General features: G+C 30.6%; 2 protein-coding genes across 2 annotated transcripts; one reads left to right on the forward strand and one right to left on the reverse strand.

The window, feature by feature from the left end:
* The first annotated feature begins 2,296 nt into the window (after positions 1 to 2,296).
* SPX3 (SPX domain protein 3) lies at positions 2,297 to 4,343 on the forward strand. The gene is made up of 3 exons (XM_078982517.1): positions 2,297 to 2,761; positions 3,421 to 3,568; positions 3,787 to 4,343. The coding sequence occupies exons 1-3, from the start codon at positions 2,537 to 2,539 to the stop codon at positions 4,149 to 4,151; spliced, it is 738 nt and encodes a 245-aa protein (XP_078838643.1). The 5' UTR covers positions 2,297 to 2,536; the 3' UTR covers positions 4,152 to 4,343.
* A 4,142-nt stretch (positions 4,344 to 8,485) lies between these two features.
* Positions 8,486 to 9,415, reverse strand: LOC145036351 (uncharacterized). Its single transcript, XM_078984796.1, has one exon. The coding sequence runs from the start codon at positions 9,413 to 9,415 to the stop codon at positions 8,486 to 8,488; it is 930 nt and encodes a 309-aa protein (XP_078840922.1).
* Positions 9,416 to 9,993: the final 578 nt, after the last annotated feature.

Consider the following 9,993-nt stretch of genomic DNA (forward strand, 5'->3'; position numbering starts at 1 on the left):
ATAATATTGATTCATTACTTATGCATAAATTTGTTGTATATGATGTTTTAAGGGTTATACCTTTTAATATTCAGTATTTTAGGCTAAATGTTTGTTAAGGTATCAAAATATATAATAATAATAATAATAATAATAATAATAATACACTGTTAACTCAACCCATGTGACAAAATTGATATGCGAACGAAATTGCTCCAAACACCTAAAATGACATTACGCCACTTCCTTCGGTATAAAAATCTTATAACAATTTCCTAAATATGTTTTTTCTTGTAAAATATAATTAAAAAAAAAAAAAAGATCTGCACTAATATTCCTACATTTGGTTTTTCTTTTAACAATTTCCCACGTCCCATTTTCTGTTATTTTTCCTTTTCCTATTGGAGGTACGTTCGGAGATTCGTAGGAATTATCCCTTCCCATAATTTCAATTGTCCACGCGTGAAGCTACGATGACAGCGAAAGCTCACCTTTTTTACTCACAGTCCGAGAAATGTAAACTACCCACCATTATCATCCGCCTGTCATCCATGCTAATCAACCTTAACATGTGAGCTTAAATAAATATTCAACTAACTTCAATAATAATATAACAATTTTTACTTTAAACCCGATCTTTCAATCAAAACTCACTATTATAATTCTTTTTAATAAAAAAATACAAAATATTAAAAAAACTAAGTCGTGTTTTTTGTTCAGTCCACACCAAACCTATTTCATTATCCAAAATATTATATATCACAAAACATTAATAATATTCTCGATATAAAATGAACCTTAAAACATTTGTATCTATGAAATATCCACCACAATTGCAAATATTACATTGTGGGAGCAAAAAATACACTCCAATCAGCGAAGAAAGTAATATAGTAGATTTATGTTTATAAAAACCTTTTTATTATTAAAACGTTTAAAGAGTTTCGTTTTTCCATGATTATGTACATCACATGTTGCGCTTTATCAATAAGAAGTGTGTTTTTTGGCATTAAAACATTTAATTAATCGTTTTTTTTATGAAATACAATAATGAGAGAATTTCATATATGCCCCTTTTAAACCTCAAAATATCATATTTGTCCAGTTTAATTTCTTAATATCGTATTTATCCTTTATAAACCTTCAAAATATCATATTTACCCAAATCCTTTTTTTGTAATGTTTTTAATATTTTATAATCATTTTTTATAACTTAAAATTACTATAATAATTAAAAATTTTAACGATATTATCCTTATGTCTATAATAATGGAATGTGAACTTCTAAATTGTTGGAATTTCGTCTTTTTGACAAACAAAAATATTCATCTTCAACCCTCTCTATGGAATGTATATTTTGATTGTTTAGTTATTTTTGGTGATTATATTGTAGATGAAGGATATTTTAGATATTACCATTGATATTTTGATGTTTAAAAAGTCCATATACGATATTTTGATATTTAAGAAGGACATATATGATATTATGATGTTTAAAAAGGACATATATGATATTTTGAAATTTTATGAATGTTAATATGATATTTAGAAATTTTATGAAAGGTAAATATGATATTTAGAAATTAAGTTGGGTAAATATGATATTTTGATGTTTAAGAAGGACATATATGAAATTCTCCCAATAATAATTGGGGGTTTTATGCAGTCACAAGTCACACCTTCAATAGAACAATAAAAGAGAGGGATTTCTGGTATATAAAGAAATTAATGGATAGCTATAATAGACCAAAAATTAATATAATTGGTTTTTCATATTTATCATCTTTATGTTGTACTTTTCTCCTTGCATCGTCCTAATTTGAGGTGTTTTTAATATATTTATCGTTTCCAAAAAAAAAAAATCAATTAGTAATTTTAAAAATTTGTTCAACAAAAACTCAATAATTATTTTTTATAAGGGTTTATTTTCTAACATATGTTTAAATAAAATTCATGTATTTAGAAAATATTTATGAAAAAGTTTAAAAAAAAAAGAGGGATTACAGTTTCGGGTATGGCATGGAAAGAAGTTAGCTCCATGCATTTTTTACAAAAAATTTATTAAATACAAATAATCAAACAAACAGTATCTTGATTTTATTTCAACATATATCATGTCAGGATTAAATTAATATATACAAATGGACGACACATATCATGGTAGAATCGGAGTTTTCATAATTAATAAATGTATTAAATGTTCTTTTACAAAAAGAAAATTCAAAGTAATAGTTCTTAATATTATTTTATTACCAAAAGGGAAAATATTACTTGATGTTGGTATAAAGCATGAGTATTTCAAATGGAATATGCCAAGAATTCCCTTGCATCAAAGACTCAATTCCTACACTTTTCTCTAACTGCCACTTCATTCACGCCAAGCATATGCTCTTCAAATATTCTTAACCCAATTGTTGCTAATAAAATCTCACAAAGTTCATATGTTTCATTATATTTTCTTTTTTTGATTTTTGTGATGTGGGTATTCTAGATTTGAAGCCCCCTAACAATACCCATATTTTATTTTTTTTGGTTTTAATTTATTAACACGATCAAAATGAAATTTGGCAAGAGATTGAAGCAACATGTTCAAGAAACATTGCCAGGGTGGCGTGATATGTATTTGAATTACAAGGATTTGAAGAAGCTTGTTAGGTTGATATCTTCGTCTTTGGAGTATGGAAAATCCGAAGCTCAATTCGTGTATCTTTTGAACAATGAGATAGAGAAATTTAATGTATTCTTCATGGAACAAGAAGAGGACTTCATTATTCGTCACAAGGTATATTCTAGTCTGGATTTGCTTATGACTAATATATAATTTATAATAATATCTAAATGATCTTGATTTACAAACAACTATAATTATTATTTATTAATATCAAATATATAATTTTAACGAAGAAGATTATATTGATTTGGCTTCATAGGCTCGGTTGGAAACATAAGCAAAAAAAAAATCAATCTTTTTTGAAGTTCATTTATTTCGCAATTAGAGTTTTCTTGTTGGTAAAAAATCTTTAGAATAATTTAGATGTCAAGAAGTTATTTTAGCTTTTTGTCTTGTATATGGGTTAACAAGAAATCGAAGTTAATCTCAGTGTTTTATTTAGTATATCGATTTATAATTAGAAAGTCAAACCATTTGTCGTGGATTATGACATGACAGTATGATCACTCAGCCAGTTAAAATACCATATTGTAACATGTGATTAAATTATTTACCGGAAATTTAATTCATCACTTAATAAGTTCTTTGTTTTTTATGGTTGTATCAAATTATCATGTACATATCGAAAAAGATTTTACATGTCGCTTGATATTTTGAAAATGCTAAGATGACACATCCCTTATGTTGACTTAGTCAAAGATAAAAGACCGTTTTTTTTTTTTTTTTTTTAATAATTTGCTTGTAACTTTTTTTTTATTTATAAAATGCAGGAATTACAACAAAGAATAAAAAGGGCGAATGAGAGTGAACCATCATCAGGAGAGTATGAAGAACAAATGGCAAAAATCAGAAAAGATATGGTTGACTTCCATGGTGAAATGGTGCTTTTAGTCAACTACAGCAACATCAATTACACCGGTAAATCAAGAAACAAAAAGTCAACAATTTTGACCATTTTATTATCCAATCAAAGATGAAATCATTTTGTTTTTTACTACTATACATTTATATTTATCGAGTATTAATGTTATCTTCCTAGAAAATAATGGACCCATTTTTTATGGGACACAAAAGAAGTAAACAAAAGCAAATGGATAAAATTAACTAACTTTATAAATTTTGGATTTTTAACATAGGAATGGCAAAAATTCTAAAAAAATACGACAAACAAACCGGAGGATTGTTGCGTTTGCCATTCATCCAAAAGGTCTTGGAGCAACCTTTCTTCACCACAGAGCTCATCTCAAAGCTTGTGAAAGAATGTGAAACCACCATGGATGAGCTTTTTCCGACAGTGGTAGTGGCGGATGAGATGAAAGAGCCACCGATCATGATGGTGGGAGAAGGGATTTTCAGAAACACTGTTGCAGCGTTGATAACAATGAAAGAGATTAGAAAAGGAAGCTCAACTCAAAGTCATTTCTCTCTTCCGGCTTTAAATTTGCCTGATACTGAGCTTATTCGATCCTTTCAACCCAAGTCACCCATACCTATTATATAACTTGAAATTTTGGTTTCAGTTTTAGCTATATTATTAGTAGACCTCTCAATGTATTTGGTATTAAAAGGTTTCATAGTTTATGGAAATATTAGAACTTGATATTTTAACTCGTTATCTACTAGCACAAAGTGTGGGACAATTGAACATGTGATGTGTTTTCTAATGTTTGGAGTGTCGCCTTTAATTTGTAACATCCACGTTTTAATGAGATAAATATATTTCTATGGAAATATTAGAACTTGATATTTTAACTCGTTATCTACTAGCACAAAGAGTGGGGACAATTGAACATGTGTTGTGTTTTCTAATGTTTGGAGTGTTGTCTTTAATTTGTAACATCCATGTCTTAATGAGTTAAAAAATGACACTCAAATCATTCCCAACATCTTCATTTCTTATATCGTTTTATGACAAAGAAACAGAAGGTTTTTTCATATACTTACAACTGAAAACTCACTACAATCAACCTAATCTACTCTCGATTACAAAACACTCATCCTAATCTAATCATCTTTTCTATTTAACCTGTTTATTATACACGTATTAGAACAAACAGAAACAAGAACTCAATATGAAACAAGAGAGACTATCACTTCTAGAAACCCTAATGTGTAGATCTGTAAACGGATGAAGATGTAAAAATGACTCTCTCTCTCCTCTAGAAAAAATCTTCTCTCTTTTATATTTCGGTTTTACCCGAACACAGCCAAGACCCGAGTAAGGATCCGCGTGTAAACCCGCATGTACCTGTTTCCTTATACCAAAATAACCTTTCTTCATATATAAATATTTGATTGTAACACATATTATTATTTCAACATCCCCCCTCAATCAAATATTTATTGTTTTTTACAAAAAACATCAATAAGACCCAACCTTTTTAGAAAAAACTCATGCTGTTTAACACTCAAAGATTTTGTAAGACAATCAGCATTTTGATTACAAGAACTTATTTTTACTAATTTCAATACACCACTTGAAAATTTTTCCCTAATAAAATGAAGATCAACTTCAAAATGCTTAGTTCTTTCATGAAATACAGGATTAAGAGCTAGCTTAATAGTTGAATCATTATCACAGTATACTGAAACAGGAATAATATCTTTAATATTTAATTCAAATAAAACTTTCAAAACCCACAATATTTCACATGTAATAGACCCTAAGGCCCTATATTCTGATTCAGTTGATGATCTTGATACTGTAGATTGTTTTATACTTTTCCAAGAAATTAAAGAGTTATTAAAATAAACCAAATAACCTGTTACAGATTTTCTGGTGGTAAGACATTTAGCCCAATCTGCATCTACAAATCCTTTTAATTCAAAACTATCATGCTTTGTCAAAGCAATACCTTTCCCGGGACTATTTTTTAAATATCTCAAAATTCTGAAAGCAATTTTTAAATGAGATTTTCTAGGCTTATGCATGTACTGACTAACAACTTGAACTGCATAAGAAATATCAGGCCTTGTTATAGTAAGATAAATCAGCTTTCCTATAAGTCTTTGAAATTCAGTTTTATTACTCAACAATTCATCCTTTTTATCAAAGTCTCCTGAACTTACCACAAAATTAGTTTCTAATGGTGTAGCTACAGGTTTACATCCAAGCATACCATATTCATGTAAAAGCTCAAGACAATATTTTCTTTGATTCAAACACAACCCACACTCAATATTTACTACTTCTATTCCTAAAAAATATTTAAGTGTACCTAAATCTTTAATTAAAAACTGACTTTTCATAAATTCTTGTACTTTCTTAAGTTCCAATTCATCACTACCAGTCAAAATAATATCATCAACATACACCAAAAGAATAGTAATAGAATTATCACATTTTCTAATAAACAAAGAGTAATCATTAACACTTTGTTGAAAACCAAACATAAACAATGCAGCACACAGTTTTTCATTCCATTTTCTAGGCGCCTGTTTAAGACCATATAAAGACTTAGTTAATTTACAGACCCTAAGATCATTTTCAGAATAATAACCAGGTGGAAGACACATATATACATCTTCTGAAAGATCCCCATACAGAAAAGCATTATTTATGTCCAATTGATATAATGACCAAGAGTAATGAACAGATAAAGAAATGATAATACGAACAGTTACTATTTTTGCAACAGGAGAAAAAGTCTCCTCAAAATCAATTCCCTCTCTTTGATTATAACCTTTAGCAACTAACCTAGCTTTATACCTCTCAACCTCACCATTAGATTTATATTTAATTTTATACACCCATTTACATCCAATTGCTTTCCTGTTTTTTGGTAGATTAGTTATTTCCCAAGTATTATTCCTATGTAAAGCTTCCATTTCCTCATTCATAGCCTTGACCCAATTTGGATCAGTAACAGCTTCACTAAAATTTTTAGGTTCAATTGTTTTATTCAAATTTGAAACAAAACATTTAGTTTCAGAATTAAGACAAGAATAATTCACAGTTCTTTCAATACCATACTTATATTTACCTTCTACCACATAATCAGAAAATTTAACAGGCATTCTTGACTCACGTCTAGACCTGGAGGGACCCAAAGACTGCTCAATTGAAGGTAAAAAATGAGACTGACTATCTTCCTCAGACACCCCAGAAGAAGAAGAAACTGAAGACCCAGTAGGAGGCACAACTGCCTCGCCACTTCGGTTAATAGTCTCATTACTGACATCATCCAAGTCAATGGCTGCATCAGCACCATCCAACTGGGACTCAATTCTCAACTCATCAGGATTAATAGAATCATTTTGATAATCATTAGTGTCAAAAACATCATAGGAAAAAGGATCACTAGGGCCAGAAACACTTGTCACTTTATCAACAGATGTTGATTTTAGTTTAAATGGAAAAACAGATTCATAAAATTTTACATCCCTGGATACAAAAGATGAGTTAGAATCAAGACTAAGAAGCTTATAAGCCTTTTTATCAACAGAATATCCTAACAAAACACATTTCTCAGCACGTTCAGAAAATTTATCACCTACATTAAGTTTAACAGCAAAACATAAACAGCCAAAAACTCTAAGATGATCAAAAACAGGTGCCCTTTTAAAAACCAACTCATAGGGAGAAACCCCATTTAAAACAGAAGAAGGCATCCTATTTATTAAAAAAACCGAAGTTAAAATAGCATCACTCCAATACTTAACAGGAAGCCCTGATTGAAAAAGAAGTGATCGTGCCACATTGAGAATGTGTCTATGCTTTCTCTCCACAACTCCATTTTGTTGTGGAGTGTAAGCACAAGATGTTTGATGTAAAATCCCATTTTCAATACAAAAATAGTTCATCTGATTATTTACAAACTCAGTCCCATTATCGGATTGAATTACTTTAACTTTTACATCAAATTGAGTTTGAAGAATATTCACAAAAGATTTAAAATAACAAAAAACTTCACTTTTTGATTTTAAAAGAAAAACCCAAGTTGCCCTAGTAAAATCATCCACAATAGTCAGAAAGTATTTAAAACCTTCAACTGAAGCAAGTCTATATGGTCCCCAAACATCCAAATGAACTAATTCACCAATCAAAGTTGAAGTATGTTGACTATGAGGAAATGATTCCCTGGTTTGTTTAGCCTTATGACAAACATCATATGGTGAAAGTGATTCATTACCAAGTTTTAATTTTTCTTTCAGATGTCCTAAAACTTGATCAGCTGGATGACCTAATCTATTGTGCCAAGTAAATTTAGATACATAACATCTAGTATTAGAAAAATTTGAAGAGTTACCTGAGGGGATACAATCAAGATAGTACAGCCCCCCAGATTCTCTACCACTCTCCACCATCTCCTTTGATAGTGAATCCTGAATTTTACAATTATTCTCAGAAAATACAACCTCACACCTACTATCTTTGCACAACTTATGTACAGACACAAGATTAACATTAAAATCAGGTACAGCAAAGACATCAAACAATGTGACACAAGAAGACAACTGAAAATTCCCTATTTTATTCACAGGTGCAGATGACCCATTTGGATGTTTTACAAAAAGATTAAGACCAGACACATCAAATGCATCTTTCAGTTGGGACTCAGAGGAAATCATATGTTGATTTGCCCCTGAGTCAATAATCCAACTTTGAGAACTATCAATATTAGAAAAGGAGTTACAACAGTAAAACAAAGATGTACCTGCCATATTACCAGGTGCAGTAACATCCTCGTTGGAAGACTTCTCATTTATCAACCGAAGAAACTTATTATATTGTTCACTAGTGAGATAGTGAACATTACTATTATGAACAGACTCAGAATGAACATTAGAATTAACATTATTAGACTCAACAGTAGAAGAATTCATAGAAAGAGTTCAAGTTTTCTGATTATTATTTCCATTTCTGAATTTAAAATCTTTTGGATAACCAATCAACTTATAACATCTATCAATAGAATGACCTTTAACACCACAATTTTTGCATTGCAACTGACTCCTCGACCTATTCTGATCCTGTGACTTTTTAAAATCACTTGTTTTACTATTGAAAGCTGACGCTTGAGTTTTAGAAGAACTGGAAACACCTAAAGCACCATGTTTTTGAAGAGACTCTTCTCTTGATAAGATAGAAAAGGCAGATTTAACATTTGGCAATGGTTCCATTAACAGAATAAGACTTTTAACTTGGCTATAAGTATCATCAAGACCACTAAGAAACTGCATTAATTTCATTAGTTTAGAATGATCACTAAGTTTGGTAGCAGCCTCACATACACACTCTGTTAAGCTAGTTAAACCATCAAATTCTTTCCATAATGAATCAAGTTTATTATAGTAATTTGAAAGAGAAGAGCCATTTTGTTTTAAGTTGTTAATCTGCTGATGAATATTAAATATTATCGATCCATCAGCTTTATTATAGGTTTCAAACAATTCATTCCAAATATCCTCAGCTTTATCAGAATACACATGACTAGCATAAATTGACTCAGATATTGATCCTAAAATCCAATTACAAACAACAGCATTGACACGTTCCCATTTAGAGGACTTAGATGACTCAGTGTTATTAAGAGTAAGTGTACCATCTACAAACCCTAGCTTATTCCGAGCCTTAAGCCCTCTTATCATAGCACTACGCCATAGACGATAGTTCTCATTTCCAGTAAGTTTGATAGTAATGATAGAGGTTACAACATTATCAGAAGGATGAATATACAATGGATCATCAAAATCAATTGGGGTACCTGGGGTAGTAGAATCTTTTTCTTTCGTAGACCCACTACCCTCTGGTATATCAGCCATTATAGATCACAGAAAACACAAAGGAAATAACAAGGAAAACACAAGGAACAAGAATGTTGACTTAATGTCCAGATGGTCACCACAGTATGTCGGGGCCCAAGACAGTCAAACACCCAGTTCGATCAAGATCAGGAATAAAAGAACAAGAGAAAAGGAAAACAGCCAGCTGATGTACACTAGACACCAGAATATCTCACAATCACAGTTAAGAAAAGGATAAAGAGGGAACAAGAAACCTCACAGTGCACTAATCCGGATTGTTTACAAGATCGACTCCCTAAATCCGTTCTCTTCGAGGGTTTATCAGTGATGAAATCTGACCCCACGAGAGTTATTTCAGATAAGGGATTTATCGATCTAACTTCAACATTTTAATACAGATCGTCAAAGAGCTTCCAATCCAGATCGATCGTTACGAACCTGCACAATCCAAACAAAAAACTAGCAGTACCAGGATCTTGATGACCAGTTTCAAAAAAAAAACAATCGGGTATTATGAAAAAAAACCTAACCAAAAAACACAGAAACAGAAAACGAGTTCAAATATGAGAAGAGATGTATACCTTTTACTAATCGGT

The sequence above is a fragment of the Lactuca saligna genome, chromosome 3, assembly GCF_052625555.1.
Source record: "Lactuca saligna cultivar CGN05327 chromosome 3, ASM5262555v1, whole genome shotgun sequence".
NCBI lineage: Eukaryota > Viridiplantae > Streptophyta > Magnoliopsida > Asterales > Asteraceae > Lactuca > Lactuca saligna.

Excerpts from the sequence above, each read along its gene's own strand:
- SPX3 (XM_078982517.1), top strand. The coding sequence starts at position 2,537 with ATGAAATTTGGCAAGAGATTGAAGCAACATGTTCAAGAAACATTGCCA. Across the intron at positions 2,762-3,420 it reads ACTTCATTATTCGTCACAAG|GAATTACAACAAAGAATAAA; the intron begins GTATATTCTAGT and ends TATAAAATGCAG. Across the intron at positions 3,569-3,786 it reads CAGCAACATCAATTACACCG|GAATGGCAAAAATTCTAAAA; the intron begins GTAAATCAAGAA and ends TTTTTAACATAG.
- LOC145036351 (XM_078984796.1), bottom strand. The coding sequence starts at position 9,415 with ATGGCTGATATACCAGAGGGTAGTGGGTCTACGAAAGAAAAAGATTCT.